The sequence below is a fragment of the Castanea sativa genome, chromosome 11, assembly GCF_040712315.1.
Source record: "Castanea sativa cultivar Marrone di Chiusa Pesio chromosome 11, ASM4071231v1".
NCBI classification, from domain to species: domain Eukaryota; kingdom Viridiplantae; phylum Streptophyta; class Magnoliopsida; order Fagales; family Fagaceae; genus Castanea; species Castanea sativa.
This window is the reverse complement of record NC_134023.1, coordinates 57,593,604-57,611,257: the sequence shown is the minus strand read 5'-3', so window position 1 is coordinate 57,611,257 and position 17,654 is coordinate 57,593,604. Positions and strand designations below refer to the sequence as shown.

The following is a 17,654-nucleotide window of genomic DNA, read 5'->3' as shown; positions in this document are numbered from 1 at the left end:
AAGGGTTTTGTGTTTTCATATTTTCAATGAAACCAATTAATTTTCAGTAAATTCACAAATAGAGACTCTAATTTCTTAGGCATCTAAAGACTAAGCAATTTTATTGAAACCTCAGAGAAAAATTATATCAGATATTGGAGCACTAAAGGCTCGATACTGCTGGGCACTTCTTTGAGCCAAGCCGAGAGCTTAAAGAGGTTTTTTTTTTTTTTTTTTTTTTTTTAACCTATGTTGTCACTAAATCACAAGCCTCTTAGTTGAGCTTAGGTAATGAATCTATAATGAGTCTTATACGCTTTGGGCAAAGATTTATTACTGTATCATACATCTATATCTATATAATATATAGAAGTTAAAGCCTAGAATTTATTATTGCTTAGTCCATTTTAGTCTTCTTCAATCCATTGGGGTCATATGGACCATATCAATTTATTTTGGTTCAATTCGGTCCATATAGTCAACTTTGGTCTAATTCGGTCCAATTGCTAATGGGCTTGAAATCTCAAGCCCAAAAGGGATAGCATGAGCTAATGGACAACCAATTTCTCAAGCCCAGTCTGCCCAGATTATATTCAAATAAAAAAAATAAAAAAATAAAAAAACACACACATACAAACATTATAAATTGTATATACAATTATCACAAATCTCTTTCTTTATCTGTGTTTATTTTCAACACAACTAATTATTCTTGAAGTCCAGTATAATTGGATCAGAAATGGTTGAAGTGTTAAATGTTTAAAGACTTGAGGGAAACATTGACATGGTCCAGGTCTTGGTGGTCCTCTCTTTTTCCCCTGTTTAGTCATTACCTTTAAACGTTTTCCCATTATATTATATATGATTCATAATGTGAACGAACACCCTTAATGGCCCCATGTATGTATGACTGAATCCCAAGTATTGACTCCAATCATAAGTGGTACATTTATTGATTTGAACTGTTACCTTAAAAAACAGGAAAAGAAGAAACCCTTTTATGCATCCTAAGGTCTAGTCCAAGAACGATTTTAGACATTGAAATTTAAAGCGATTGCTTTTAATCCCTTGATAGGAAGGTCAAATCTTTAACATGTCATCACTTTATAGGAACTAAAAGTGATTAATTTGTTTCTCAAAAAGAAAAAGTGATTAATTTATTAGGGACTAAAAACTATTGTTTGAAACTTGTTTGGGACTAAAAATCCAGGAAGCACAGACACAAACATAGGTACGAGTACGGACACGGGTATGATATGAAGACAAACAATTTTTAAAAAATTATGACGTGAAATGGCTGATACAACATCGGTATGACACGGGTACAACACAGCTACGACACGAATATAACATTTTAAATGAAGTATCCATGCTTCCTAGCTAAAAATGATTGTATTAAATTTTAGGGACTGAAAATTCTTATATAGGGGCAAACAATGTCTTTTGCTTTTTTTTTACTCTCTTTTTTTTTTTTTAAGATGATTGGTAAAACTCAGTCTCCAAAGAGAGAATCATTACTTTTGAAATTTTCCTTTATGGTTTAACATATTTATTACTGTAATTGTTTTATCTTTTGGATAGATAGGATAGAACAATTTTAGTGATATTGCTTTAAAGAATGGAGCCGATTCAGCCAAGCATGATAGCAAAGTTGTTGGAGTTTACTCCAACATACTTTTATTCCAGGTTAGAAACCCCAGTTTGACCTACCTAATTATTGTCCACACGATTTATATCTCCTTTAAAGCCTAAAGAGTGTGTCATGTAAACAGGTCATAAAATCTAGACATGGCAAAACGGGTCAGAATTTTCTGACCCGATCCGAAAAATACTCGATTTGAACCCGATTATTTGACCAGAGGCAAAAATGGGTTGACTCCTGACTCAACCCGTGTTTTTTGCTAGTCAACCCGACCCGAACCCGAACCCGAACCATTTTTAAAACTTTTTTTTTTGGGTAAAAAAAAAATTAAATTAAGACAATATTGGTTTAATTGTGAGAGGTCGGATTGTGTTAAAAACACAAGAGTTGTTTAGACCCCAAATTAATAAAAATTACGGCTCGATTGATTTTACTCTAACTTAAACAAAGTGCGGAATAGAGTAAATGCGAGCGAACAAACAATGCAACTACTCTAAGTCATATTCAAAAAATTACAGCAGTAAAATGAAAGCTAAAAGAGTAGGGAAGAGAGATGCAAGCACAAGATAACACGTTGATATGTTGTCGAAGAATAAACCAAAGAACTCAGCGAAAAACCTCACCACCGCCCTCTAAGCAATAAATCAATCCACTAGACAATAAGTTGTGATACACGAATAGCAAAAGACCCTACAACCTAATCTACTCAGTGCACCTAAGCCCTCCAAGCTCCTACTCCAACAAGGCTTCTCGGAACCGTGTCTTGTCTAGCTTTCCAGATCCCGCAATGCGCCCGATTGCATTTACCAAAACTTGGCTTCTTCCAATACTTCCTAATAGCACCAAAACCTCACTTGACACTCAGTATGGGTGTGATAAGTGTTTGGGCTATCAACCTCTCAAGGATTTGGAAATGAAGAGGCAGGAGTAGAGGAAAACCACAATGAATGGTGTAGAGAATTATGGGTATGATAATCTCTCACTCTCAAGGGTTTGTGGCTAGGGTTTTCTCTCTGAAAAGCTCTTTACTCAATATGTGGGTAATGATGGTATAAATAATGTGTATGAGGATGTAGTGGAGCAGATATGACAAAATAGCAAAACAGACTATTTCGTGGGTATCTCGCGGGAAGGCCTTACCCGTGAGATACTCGCGAAAACTAGCTGTCACCATCTGTCTTGATTCTTTGTATTCCAGTCATATGCTGAGCATATGCTTCATTTCACGGGAAGGCTAATCGCGAGCTACCCGCGTAAACTTCTTTTGTCTTCAATGTTGCCTTGAGTCTTCACACACTCTCTCTCACACACAACCCTTAAAAATAAATCCTACATAAAATACAAGGTACAAAAGATTAAACAAAATTACAATCAAATTTGGCACATAATTAAAGCCAACACAGAGTAGTTGTGAATTACAGCTTTACAAATTGTTTGTTGTGAGCTTTAAGGAAACAATTAAGACATTTACGTAACTGCATACAAATTAATTGAAAGATGAATGGCTGAGCATTCTGTAATGAGTAAATATTTTTAGATATCAAATAGCAAAGTACATGCCAAGATAATCTGGTTACACTATAATTAAAAATATAGATTTAAAATTGTAGACATGCATGAGAAACATTCACAAGTATGAAAATAGTGAAGCCAAAGTATTAAATTAGCATAAATTATGAATTCTTAGACTTATTTTTTAACAAATTATGTCCAAAATAAACGGTTTTTTAAAATAAATTATGATATTTTCTAGAATGTGTATTGCTAAACAATGATATGATATTCATAAAAGAGATTATATATAAATAAGTAAACAATCAAATTTTAATGCATATCTCAAATTGAAATAGAGTGTCAATCACAATTGATAATATTAGCAAAGAAATAACAAAATGAGAGTTCATGGTAAAGCACATCTTAGAGAAGGCCAAATATGTTCTATTCTAGCCTCAAAACCTTCAAAAGAAGCAATTCAGGTATTCAAGGCAGCTTCAAATGACTGGTACCTAATTGCATTTGCTGCCAACAATGAAACCAGGATAATTCAGAGCAGGAAGTTGAATCACTTTGATCTCGATTTCAGTATCAATCTTTTGTAAAGACAACTCCGCAATTCTTCTTTTTTTTCCTTTAAGCTTTTACAGATTCTTCTTCAGTTCTGGCTGTTGTGTCTGAAATTAAGCTTTCTGTCCCAGATAGTGTACCTGTGATGAAGCAAGATAATTATGTCTCTAAATTATTGAGCTGAGATAAATCATTTCAATGTATAACAATTAAAAAGATGGCTCTTTGGGCCTACTCCCTTCTTATTTTGGGCTTAGGTGCAAATCGTGTCCCTACAATCAATATCTTTTCAAAGAACACAATTCTTAAACATTCAATCTAAAATTAAGAAATGCAGGTCTTGAAACTTAAATATATTTTAATCCTTCATTAGTTAAAGATTTTATCTCAGTGAATTTTTGCATTGTCAAATTTCTAGAAATTTAAGATTCTTTTAACAAATTTCAAATAATTAGATGCAAAGTTAAGTATATTTTTGAAAAGATATTAACATAAGCAATTTCCAAAAATAATCATTTGGTTCTTATTTACTTACAATTATTATGAATTGTAAAGAAAATTTTCAGATTTCAACAATTATTGGGAAATTAATTGTTGAAATTTGACATATGTCAATCCAAATATGACACATAGCACCTTAAAATCCAAACATAGCTCACTTACAAAGGATTATGACTAACATAGGACAATGTTAAAGTGAAAATTCAATTAACAAGACCATGTATTGCATAGAAACTATTACCAACCATAATCACACAAACGAATGTAACAAAAAAAACGTAGAGGTGAAAAATACATTAACAAAATTATAGAAATTTTGTATAAATCAAAGCAATGATTATTACACATTTATAGAGTTGGAATGTGTCCCAACTCCACCACATTCTAAGTCATCAAACAACAAACAAAGTTTATTGAACACGTTTACTTCAATTTCACTACTTAAAAATAAATCCAAATATCATTTTCTATAAAATAAGTTACGTATAAAATGTTTCTCAAAAAAAAAAGTTACATATAAAAGGTTCAAAGGCCGCGTTTTTAAAACGTGGCTATAGCTCAGAAAAACGTGGCTATAGAACAATTTGGTCTATAGCAGCGTTTTTTTAGGCCACGTTTTTAACCGTGACCTAAAATGCGTAACTATAGGCTTGAGGGGTCTATGGCCACATTTTTTAAACGCGGCCATAGTTGAGAGCTAAAGCCGCATTTTAAAAACGCAGCTTCAGCCCATCACTATGTCCCCATTTTAAAAACGCGGCTTTAGGCTAGGACTATAGCCACGTTTTAAAAACGCGGCCTTAGCACACAACAGTCTGCTCTACACCCTCATCCCCCTTCTGCTCTACACTAGGAACATTTATTTTTTTCCTTCGACTTTCCTACACTTTCTCAGCAATGAAACACAAAATTGATGCCCACAGTTCAAACAGCAGGATATATCAATCATAATAACAACAATATTTCAAAAAATAGAGAAACTTTCTAGTTTCCACAAAGCATCTATACATTGAAATTCCAAAAATTTATTTGCCTACATCACAACAATAATGCTAGATTTATTCACATGTAAACCAAATTAATAAACTAGATTTATTCGCTAAATACAACCTACATGTCAGTAGTAGATGGAAGCGCAAACTATGACCAATTTACAGAGCTAAAAATTAGGAGAAATTTGTATGAGTAACCTAATAATAAGTTAGCATTTGAAAACTTCCTCATACGTCACAAAACTCCAAAATCCAAACTCCTCAAGAATTATAGCAAAAATAAGGAAATAAAGTCACATTTGTTGTAAGTAAAAACATTAGTCATTACCAGAATTATTGCAACCGATTGACCTATTAAAGCAACCCATGGCATATCAAATGCTCTTGAGGGCCCCTGAACAGCAGCCAGAGCTTTCTGGTTTGATGCAGCTTGATCTATTTTACTAATTACACAAATGGTTTTGGTACCTGTAATCAACATACAATTCCCCACTTAATTACTTATAGAATCAAATGATTATCAAAGAGAAAGAGGTCAATGCATTTGGGAATGAGGGGAAACAGAGCGCATGAAAACGTGGTGTTACACATTTGCATTCATCAATACCTTAACACTACTTGGGTAAAATAATTTTCTTATTCAAATGGAAATCTCATATTAACATAAAACACAATCCTACACTCATTTACTTTAGATTTAATAAGAAATTATTCAATTACAATGATCATCATCAACTTTTTCAACAAACTTTAATAGCTTCTAACTTAAAAGGCAAAAAATTAAAAGAAACAATTAATTTCTATTAGTCAAATGAACCATAAAAAGATAAACTATCTAAACCTAGAAAAAAGAAGCAAAAACCATTAATTTTTTTTTAAAGCAGTAAAACACATAGATATGCCACTGCACCCCAATGAGAATTGAAAAACTACTAAACCACAAAGGTCTTAAACCTACGACAAACCAACAAAGCAAGCTAGAATCAAAAACACAAAACCCAAGTCCTTCTCTCAAACCACCAAAAACTTGACCTTTGGCCAATGCCCTTATCACAACATAACCAAACCATCCCAAAATCCAACTTTTCTGTATCATCATAACCTTCTCATTCTTTCATAGGTGAGTGTCTTAATATTCTTAGCACAATCAACTTTCAAGTCAAGATGAACAAAAAAAAAAAGAATATATATATATCAGCCTTAGCTACTGCAACTTAGTGCAGCAGATAGTGCCTTAGCTGCCATACCAGTGCAGCCCAAGCTGCAACACACTGCAGCCGATAGTGCCTTAGCTGCTACAGCTTAGTGCAGCAGATAGTGCCTTAGCTGCCACACCAGTGCAGCACATAATGCCTTAGCTACCACACCAGTGCAGCACATAGAGCCTTAGTTGCCACACCTATACATACAAGAAATCATGAAAATATACAAATCCAACGGCTTCCCCACACCATCTCAGCAACCTATCAATTACCCAAAAAATTATTTCAAAAAACCAACATATATATACACCTTTACATACATAAACCTATCAAGTGAGCTAAGTACTTAAAAAAAAAATCAAGTGAGCTAAGCTTTTAGCTAGCACTTACATGGACCAACCATTATCGAGTAAAGTAGCATTGATTCAAAATGCATGGACTGATTGGCCGATGCAATGCGGGGCATTGCATGGCATATGTGGCTGTCCTAGCCTTGCAGGTTAACTAACTAATAAAAGGAGACATATCCTACAGGTAGCTGAGAATAACTACCAAGACACTTGACAGCATAGCGAATGAAAAGCTAGTTGAAAAATCTTTTCCTAGATAGGCTAGAATATAGACTTCATTACTCTGAATAAATATGCTTTCTGTTTCAGTTTCATATTTCCACTTGTTTGTGTAGCTGAGAGCAAGTATAGAACTTAAGGCCACAAAGAAGAAAAACTGAAGCAGGACCTAATTAGGATATATAAAAGAAATAAATTTGATAACGTAAAGCTATCTATCCTTGATCTGATTATTGCATCTGTAAGGCAAAATTGATCAAGTCAGCTCAAATTTTCTACTTACAAGATATTTCAGAAGCAAGAATGATAGCCTCCTGATACTGAGGTTTTTGCTTATTCTTCTTCAAGCTGAAGCAGCTCAAAAAAGCACACATGATGCAAATACCGAGCTGATACTTTTTAATATATAACTGCAACATCCAAAGAGAAGAAAAAAATCTTCAATATACGAGATAAGCTTACATACATTCATGTCTCATTTTAATAGATCTACATTTTTGGCTGGAGTTCTCTTTGACTGAAAGACAATTTAAATCCTTATTACATATAATATTGTTCTATTCTTTTTTACATAGCATATGATTTGGGTTTATTTTGATTTAGTGAACATATGAAATATGCCAATTTTGTTGCACTAAAGGAAAATTTTCTAAATTTTCATGAAATGACTGAAGGATGCATGTCAAATCCAATTGCAAATAGATGTACTCGTTTTTTCTCATGCAAGGTTCAAGCATGTCCAAAACTGTTTAAGTTTGATCCATAGGATGAATAGTTTGCTGTTCTTTCTCTCTAGAGTGTCACGGCCTTTCATAGGCACTTGTGCTCCCACTGTTGATGAATCAAATTAATAAAAACCTAAAGGACATTTATGGTGAGTCATGTATTTATCACTACGCAACAAACCATGTGGATTCACAACTTGGATGGTAACATGACACATTTAAGACATAGATATCAGAAACTTCAACCTTTCAAGCATCCTTTTTTTCTAAGAAGGCCCAATCTAGACCACTGGCCCTTGGTATTTAAGAAACTACTGGTACTTGCTTTTAAAAGGAGGGATAATTGTTTGACAAAAAAAATAAATAAATAAATAAATAAAACCCAATTAAGATTAATTAAAAATCTAAAAATTTAAATTATATAAAAAAAATAAGGAGTACCTGGTAGAAATCGGCGTAAGATAGAGTGGGGAATTGTTCTTTGATGGGATCCAAGAGCCTGACAAAGAAGGTAAACTCACATGCAGTAGCCTTCAAAGATGACAAAATTGCTGGTTTCATTGCACCTTTGCCCACACAATGTAACATATTAAAAACAAAATAAATGCATGCAAGCTTTAATCATATACATCGTATGGAGACAACCTTTTTACTTTTTTTTTTGCCCCTTTTATTTAACTTCCTAGATTATTATACTTATAAATAAATTTAAAAAATCCTAAATTATACGTATTAAAAAAAAATCCTAGATTATTATCCTCTAGACTTGACATTAATTGTCAGTACTTCTCAGCAATGAGTCCCTAGCTTATCAATTCTAACTCATTGTTGAGAATTGATTTGAGTCCCTAACATATTCTAACAAATCAATTCTAGGAACTGTATGTTTGTAGTGAACAATATAGAACTATCATGAACATTTGAGCTTTCTTCATATTGTCGATGAGTGAAAACAATATATCCACAACAACTTCTAGAGGTCAGTGGCAACTTTTGCTTGAACCAACAGCCTGCCCAACACAAACAGGCAGCCACTCGCCCCATGCCAAACAACAAGGATGCAGTCATTAGAATCAATCTAAAACACCACATACATAATAGCAATACACACCTACATGCAGTCCCCACCACATGCTACTTAATGTTCCATTTATTCATCCACCTTAAAGCTTTTCACAAATTACGGGTTTCACAAAATGTGACAATATTAGCAGCTACAACAGCCCCATTATCTTCCATGGCAAACGTTAACATTCAAAACGAGCCTTTAGTTACACGCCCTGATGTTAAAAAAGACAGTACTTCGTGTACCCATCAATTCTATTAGAAATATCTTTTTAAACCTTCCCTTTATTTGACTTACATATCCAAACAAATTCTTCAACATAGTCTAAAGACAGCTTTACAATCCCCTAGTGACAAATTCTCACCATAAAATTTGACTAAATTGCTGAAGAATTAATAGCAAACCCTTCAAGCTGCCAAACTAAATTCAACTACAATAGTCCACTCCAAATTCAAATTTTCCATACAGCACTACATCATAGCAAAAATTAAAATCAAACTTAAAAAAAAAAAATCAAGTCTCGCTCTAAAAGTTTGACAGTGTCCCATAGTGCGAGAAACGCACCAAACAAGTTTGAATTTGTTGCAATCACTATCAGCCACCAAAAATCAGAATCAAAACCAAAGCAATTTTACAATTAATTTATTTCAGATTATCAGCCAATAATTACGCTACTATATGCCAAGCAAAGCACCTAAACATAAACTCAAATAAAAGAGGAACAAAAATTAAAAAATAATAATAAAAAACAATATTATAACAAACTTACGGGAGATCTAACGACAAGAGCTTCGGCATCACGATCGGCGACGACAGAGGAGAAGCGGTGGTAATCGTCGGGAGGGACGAACGACGGCTTGGTGGATGTGAGCACGGCGAGGTTTCGCTTCATCGGCGGCGGTGGAGGGAGGATCACTCAGCCATGGAAGCTCTTCAGATCCTCCTTAGCTTCCTCCTCGCCTTCTTGATGGTCTTCTGGTACTCAGCGCTCACGGCTGGGTACTGCTTCATCGTTTTTCAACGATTCTACCAGCCAAACAACCAAATCAGAAACCTAAAACAATACATACAAAGATCTTCCATTCAAAAATGCAGATCGATCAAAGAGACACAAATACACACAAATAGAAACTAAAATAGCTTGATCGATGAAGACTAGTAACGAACCTTGGGAAAGCCGATTCAAGATTGGACAGGTGGAGGGTGAGGGCTTGAGAGATGGAGGCTTGGAGGGTGAGGGTTGAGATCGGAGATGGTGGGTGAGGGCTAGCTTAAGAGATGGAGGCTGATGATGTGCGATGGGAGAGATTGTAAATTTTTTACTCTACTATTTATACAAAGCCTAAAGCCGCGTTTTTAACCTGCGGCTATAGGCAAAATCTGAAGCCACGTTTAAAAAACGTGGCCCCATCCCAAACTAAAGCCGCGTTTTAAACACGCGGCTTAAGAGTAAATTTAAAGCCGCGTCTATAAAACGCGGCTTTAGGCAAGCTGGAGCTGGGGTTTTTTAAACACAGCCATAGTTGAGATTTTTTTTTTTTTTTTTAAAAGGAAGGTCCTATAGCCGCGTTTTATAAACGCGGCAATCGCTCTGCTCAGAAAAACGCGGCCATACACACTAAAAACGTGGCTCTAGACATGGGCTATAGCCGCACGTATAAAACGCGGCTTTATCCTGTTTGTAGCCGCGTTTTTGAAAACGCGGCCTAAAAAAACGCAGCCTAAGACCCGCGTGTTTTGTAGTGAATTTTGAGTTCTAAAAAAATCTAACAATTTATAGTTTGATTATCACTAAATGAATGTTAAAAGAATCAAGCCAATTTAATGTTACAAAAATATCCCCCAAAAAATATATTGATATTTTTTCATTCAAAACAACTATAAAAACACTTTAATCTTTATTAGGCATGAGAACCGTTTATCAAGTTGCTTGGAGACAAATTGCAAGAAAAAATTCCAAAAGGAATTATTTTAATCCAAGTAACCCATAATTACAATCCCATTACATAAAATAATTCCAAACCCTAATCAATTTCGTTATGAATAAAATATTATCAAAATTATAAGAATCCATTAACACAAAGAGACCAAACAATCAAAATAACAATCTAGATATTTTTTATCTGGTGATTGTAATAAAATATTGAATTGTGAGAATAGAGTAAGAAAGAGAGAGAATAGAAGCTTACTAAGTAGAGCTGTCAAATTCATTAAGATATGAGTCTTTAGAGGGAGAAAATTCCACCATTAAAGAAATGGCAAGTGATCCTATTTGGCTTTCATAGACAAAATACGCCAAGGAGATAAATTTATGTTCAGAAAAATTGACATATATACACAATAATTTTTGTATAATATTGTTCAAACTTTTATGTCTACCTAGAAAGATTGGAACTCCAAGCTACTCTAAAAGTCACTTTTATTCTCCTTCAATATCCCTTAAAAATTTAAAAAAAAAACAAACAAACAAACAAACAAAAATGATGACAACATAATTGAGTTTTTGTTTAGTATGAAATCTATTTGTTGTAAGAGCCAACCTTAAGGGCAGAAAAAAAAAGGGCATCAAAAGATTTTATATATATATATATATATATATATATATATATATATATATATATATATATATATAAGTTAGATAGATAAATACAAACATGATACACATAAGAAAAATGTATAAAGAGAGAGAGAGAGAGAGAGAGAGAGAGAGATACCTCAAAAATAATAAAGGCACGCAGAAAATAAGTCAAAATACATAGCCAGGAGAAGAGTTCATGAATATTGCTAAACACATAGATAGGAGTGCCAGTGCCAATAGTTGGTAAAAAAACAATTTGTCTTGTGACTAAATGAAAAAACACAGAATGATTTTTTTTTTTTTTTTAAACATGAGTTACATTGATTGGTTGGCTACCTTCAAGAAATATAACATCATGCACATTGTGAACAAATTAGCATTTAGTCTTAACGGACAAAAAATACTAACCATTCAAAAAGTCATTAGAAGTTGCGATATAAATACAGTGATAATTCAACATTGTGAAACACACTTAAACAAAAATCAAGAGTGATATGTAAAAGAAATTGATTACCAAAATTTCAATAAATAATCGATAAATTCCTCTGGGATTGTAAGCAATAATCAACAGTGGAATTGAATTCTTGATAGTGTGCACACCTTTGTCTTGCATATTCACTAGGTATTGGCTAAGTATAGAAATTTGGGGAGGAAAAAACTAAAGTGGAGAGAGAGAGAACTTATAGGCAAAATATATAAGATTTGGATTAGCTATTGAAAGTGGAAGGGTGATTTAGATAGAAGACTCTAACTCTGCATTTATGTTACAAAGAAACCGTTTTGCTTCCAAATTCCAATTTTGGAATTAAAGGATGTGAATAGTCGTAATTGAAGATAATAATTCATGTTGTATGGATAACAATTGAGATGATTTAGTATATGTAGTAGATTAATAGTCATCTTTTTTCTTTTTGAGAAGGAGATGGATAGTCATCTTAATAGAGTGGATCAACATATTTGCTCATGATCTATATTTAAATTTTTTTTTTTATAAAAAATAGAGAGAAAAATTGTAAAGGAAAAAAGGATTTAAAAAAAAATACATGAGGTGGAGGATGAGATGGCTCAACAAGAGCGTAGCAACATTAAATGCTATACTTTAGCTTTTAGTAATATATAAATATAGATTAAAATTGATTCTCAAAAATAAATAAAAAGCAATAAAATCATTGCAATTAGAACATGTCCCCCCAATAAAATTTTTAATTAATGGAAAATATTCTTGATTAAGTCTAAAAAAAATGAAGAAAATAACCTACACTTGGATCTTTATTTAACAGCCTCGCATTCTCTTTGCATAACGATGGACTAGTTACACTTACATCCACTAACACCTGAAGCCCTAGAACCCAAGTAAATTCTATAGGGTCTTAATTGTACGTAGCTCTGGCTAAAAAATATTATTCAACGATACATAAAAATACAAGTTAATTAATGAAGAAAATTAACATACTTTTTCTTATGCGAAGAAAATTGACATATATACTGGATAGTTGATACGTACAGAAAAAAAAAAATATATATATATATATATATATATATATATATATATGTGTGTGTGTGTGTGTGTGTGTGACTTCTATAAGAAAGCTATAAAAGGAAGCTTCAAGATTATTTATTTGCTCCAATGTTATGTATCATAAACTTGGAAAATCTTGATGACCACCTTCATAATAGTCATCATCCTTGTCCACCTGTAGAAAAGGAAGATAATTCAATATATAAGAACAATAAGCTTTGAATTTAAAAAAAATGGTGGCATGTTGAATGACATTTTCCCCAAGTAAAAGGGATTATAAAGATATTCACTATCAATAACTTATTTTGTAACATAAAACATTCAATTATGACTAGTAAGAAAATCATGATGCAAGAATGTCCATTTGTGAAATTGGCAAATCCCAAATCATTCGGTATTTATGGAATATATTGATGCCCATTTACTTAGATTTTATTTAGAATTTTAAATAAATGAAAATAAAAAATTTGTTAAATTTAACCTTGTAGCCTCCTAATATCTATGTCAATAATTCAGTACAATTGACAATAATCTTATGTCATCGAGAGAGAGCTCTACAAATCTAGAGTAATAATATGTAAGCCAGTTTCTTGTGAACCACTACAATAAGATAAAGCTCCAAATAGAAAATAGATTTCAGTGTCATATTACGTGTTTAGGTATTATACAAGAGTAATTGGACTTATTCCCAATTTATGCATAGCATAATGAGCTTATCAAATTTCAAGTGGCACCATTTTTTCAGATTTGCTCGAATAAAAAAAATACTAGCATAAACCTTAAAACATTTGGAGTTGCCTTATCCGATTAGATCACTTGGTGTGGAAAACTACCAAGTGTCCCTTTATAATCACTATATAAATGACCCATTCTCACCTTAAGACAAAGAAAATTTACCTGTGCCTTGAAGCCTTTGTCCATGTACATTAGTTCAAGAAGTTTTTGTTGAATTGAGCGTAGCTCAATTATAACAGCACTTATGTTCATCCTTTCACTTGGAACTTCGACGGAACAAGCAACACCAACTCCAAGTATCACAATCAGGCAATTTTGAATTATTGGACTTCCATTTTGACCCTCATTGCAAGTAATGTCGATCATTGTTGCCTCTCCCTCTTCACTTTTCCAAGAAAGAAGAAGAGGATCTATAATGTCAATTACTTGTTCTGGCAAAGCAGCTTTAACAAAATCATGAAGATTTAAACCATCTTGGAAGATGTTATCAATAGGTCTTTTTCCCGTAAACATCTCTAGCAATAATATGCCATAACTATAGACATCACCATATGTTGACACCTCATTTCCCATACCATACTCTGAAATTAAACATAACACAAATGTAATGTGAGCATAGTTTTGTACCAAAAAAAGAAAGTGATAAAGATATTTTTTAACCAACAAGTCTTTGAAAAGCTTTTTCAGTGGCATGTAAAAAGAAAAAAATTATGATAAATGGAAATTTTTGTTATATAACATTTAATCTTCTAACTGCAAAACCTCCTTATTAACATTGTTCTTTTAGGATCTAAAATATGGTGGAAGATGAAGGGAAAAGGAAATACAATTAAAATACTTTTTTATTTAAAATGATAATGACATTTACCTGGAGGAGTATAACCAATTGTTCCTCTTACTCTGATGGAGCTTGATTGATCAACAGAAAAATCTTGGGTAGCATCAAAAAGCAATCTTGCCAAGCCAAAGTCACTTACGTGTGCCATCATTTCATCATCAAGAAGAATATTGCTAGGTTTGAGGTCGCAATGAATGACTGGTGTTTGGCAATGATGTTGAAGATAATCCAATGCATTAGCAACATCAATGGCAATATTCAATCTCTGAAGAAGACTTAAATTCTTTGCTTTGTCAAGAGCCTCATCCCTTGGATGCAGCCATTCGTCTAGGTTTCCATTTTCCATGAACTCATATACCAAAGCTTTAAAATCATGACCTTGATAATCAATACCAGAACATGATGTAAGTAACTTTACAAGATTTCGATGTCTAATATTTCGTTGGGCCTCACACTCAGCTATAAAGCTTTTGGATGCTCCATGACACAAAAGGTTGAGCACCTTCACAGCAACCATATCTACCTGTCCACCTTGGTCAAGAATTCCTTTATACACAGATCCAAAGCTACCCACACCAATTAGATTCGCAGAAGAGAATCCATCAGTTGCATTTAGGAGACTTTGGTAAGATAGATTCAAAAGCAAATTTTTTGAGTCACTTGAGGTGTTATCTTTTCTTTTCTTTCTTAAAGAATAAAGAAATAGAAGAGATAAAACCAAAGTCACTCCAAATAATGCAGAAGATACAGAGATTATTAACTTCAAGGTAAGGGTCAACCTCCTCTTGCCAGATTCTTCGTATTTGCATTTAGGAAGCTGAAACTCAGGTATTCCCCCACAGAGTTGACCATTTCCCTCAAGAAAAGTTGCACTTGTATTCTTAAAAACTCCGTCTGTTGGCACCTCTCCCTCAAAATGGTTGTAAGATAAATTCAAATATTCCAAATAGACAAAGACCTCCAAAAATTTTGGAATTTGGCCAATCAAATTATTGTTTGAAATATCTAGACATCGAAGACCTTTTAATGATTCCAAAGATGGAGGAATGAACCCTTGGAAAAAATTGTTTTCCATGTATAGATATTCTAGCATTATGCAACTTCCAAGGCTTGCTGGAATTTTTCCAAAAAACATATTTTTGGAAATATCCAATCCATCTAGATTTTTAAAATTTCCTACTTCCATGGGAAAGAAACCAGTAAATTGGTTGGAAGACAAATTTAGAAAAGTTGGTAAGAATGAGAGGCCAATAATTTGTGGGGATATTGAACCACTGAGATTGTTTTTAGCAAGATTCAAACTAAACAAATTTCGGCAGTTGCTTATACTTAGAGGGATGTTGCCTTGAAGATTATTATCGTCTAAATACAATTGTATCAAGGCTGTTAAATTTCCAAGAGAGGATGGAATGTTCCCAAAGAAATTGTTTGTACTTAATATCATATATTGTAATTTTTGAAGCATCCCAATTTCAAAAGGAATATTACCAGATAATTTGTTTCGCCACATTTCAAGTCTCAACAAGTTGATCAAATTTCCTATTTCAATAGGAATCTTTCCGGATATTTTATTATTATCTAGAACCAAAATGGCAAGAGTAGTTGAGAGATTTCCAATGCACTTCGGCAACTCTCCCCCAAAGTTATTGAAATTTATATACAAATGAGTCAAATAGGTGGCATTTATCAAAGAACAGAGAAAAATCAAGTCATTTTCTCCTCCATTTCCAAGATTGTTAAACTGAATAAACAACTTCGAAATTCTATATAGCTTCTCCAAAGAAGGAACTTTTCCATTTAATTTATTTCCACTGAATTGAAGTGTTTCTAGATTTGAGGCGTTAGATATTGAAACAGGGATGGATCCAGTAAATTGGTCGTTGGCAATGCTTAATACTTCGATATTTGGCAGCGTGATACCTATGTCTGATGGAAGACGCCCATGGATTTGGTTAAATCCTACATCAAATTGTCTTAATGAAGACAGATTAAAGATCGGGGGAGGAATTGTACCAAACAACATATTTTGAGCCACAAGTAATTTTGCAAGCTTGGTCAGTTGGCCAAAAGAATAAGGGATGATCCCCTCCAAGTTATTCCCAGCTGCAGATAACCAAACTAGAAACGAAAAGTTTCCAAAAAAAGGTGGGATGTTTCCGGTTAGATTATTTAAGTGAAAAGCAATAATTTGGAGCTTTGTCATGGAGGCAAGTGTCATAGGAATTTCTCCTACCAGCTGGTTAGAACCGACACTAAGCACAACAAGGTTGGAGCAACCAGATATATTGCTAGGAATTTTGCCACTCATTGTGTTGTTAAACAATGATAAGCTTTGCAATCTTAACAAGCGGCCAATTTCTGGAGGGATTTCATTATAAAAGCTGTTGTTTTGGAGGTTTATATTTCTCAAAAAACTTAAATTTCCAATATGTGGTGATATGGAACCTACCAGTTTCAGAGATTGCAGGTCCAATGCTGTGACCCTCTGATGTCGACGACCACAGGTGACCCCTCGCCATTGACAAAAGTGGATGCTGTCATTCCAAGAACTCAAAACCTCAAAAGGGTCATGAGTGATCTTGGCTTTGAACTCAAGCAATGCCAACCTATCCGTCTCATTATTCCCTCGAACCACAGAGGTGACTAACAAGACAAACCACCAGAAATGAACAAAGGCACGCATACAAAAAGATGAGGTGCGTGAGGATGGTTGAACTGAACTCAACTGGGAAAGCCCCATGCAGAGTGTTTCTTGGTACGAGTGGGTGTTGGTTTGATCTCAATGCTTATGGTTCAGTATTGAAAGCACAATTCTTTTTGGTTCTTTGATCAAGGAAAGCACGGACATTTATACCAAGTAAAGAACAATGAGGCCACCTTAGTTTAGTGATGTGGATCGGACTGAATCCAAAATACAATAGAGACTTGCGGATTATAGATGTAGACTTTGTCAAAATATGTAATTGTCTATGACAGATGACTGACACCCATCCAATGTAAAGTGGAAGACCTTCATAATTGTTTTCTAATTTGTTAAGTAATAAAGTTATATTTGGAACTCAAATAAAAAAAATAAAATAAAATAAAAACTTATAATTGGGCCAATATCTCTTTTATATAATTTACTAATAAGAACATATCATGTCAACAAATGCCGAAAACAATTAGAAAAAATTACATAAGATACTAGGATTTATATGTTTCATATTAGTTCTTAAGTTTTTAATTTTATAAAATTTGGGTC

The 17,654-nt window shown here is 33.5% G+C and overlaps 2 protein-coding genes across 6 annotated transcripts; both read right to left on the bottom strand.

The window, feature by feature from the left end:
* Positions 1 to 3,525: 3,525 nt before the first annotated feature.
* LOC142615555 (LRR receptor-like serine/threonine-protein kinase EFR) lies at positions 3,526 to 17,199 on the bottom strand. The gene is made up of 4 exons (XM_075788291.1): positions 14,441 to 17,199; positions 13,735 to 14,153; positions 12,985 to 13,012; positions 3,526 to 3,825 (listed from the first exon to the last, which is right to left on the bottom strand). The coding sequence occupies exons 1-4, from the start codon at positions 17,148 to 17,150 to the stop codon at positions 3,752 to 3,754; spliced, it is 3,231 nt and encodes a 1,076-aa protein (XP_075644406.1). The 5' UTR covers positions 17,151 to 17,199; the 3' UTR covers positions 3,526 to 3,751.
* Positions 5,224 to 10,037, bottom strand: LOC142615556 (uncharacterized). 5 transcript variants are annotated; one of them, XM_075788294.1, is made up of 5 exons: positions 9,908 to 10,037; positions 9,510 to 9,766; positions 8,116 to 8,240; positions 7,233 to 7,359; positions 5,224 to 5,646 (listed from the first exon to the last, which is right to left on the bottom strand). In XM_075788294.1, exons 3-5 carry the CDS (start codon positions 8,233 to 8,235, stop codon positions 5,447 to 5,449), a joined length of 447 nt encoding a protein of 148 aa, XP_075644409.1. In that variant the 5' UTR covers positions 8,236 to 8,240; positions 9,510 to 9,766; positions 9,908 to 10,037; the 3' UTR covers positions 5,224 to 5,446. The 5 variants fall into 5 exon arrangements, 4 of the variants coding, with proteins under 4 accessions (XP_075644409.1, XP_075644410.1, XP_075644408.1 ...); XM_075788295.1 differs by having other exon boundaries at positions 8,116 to 8,173; XR_012840785.1 differs by lacking the exon at positions 7,233 to 7,359.
* Positions 17,200 to 17,654: the final 455 nt, after the last annotated feature.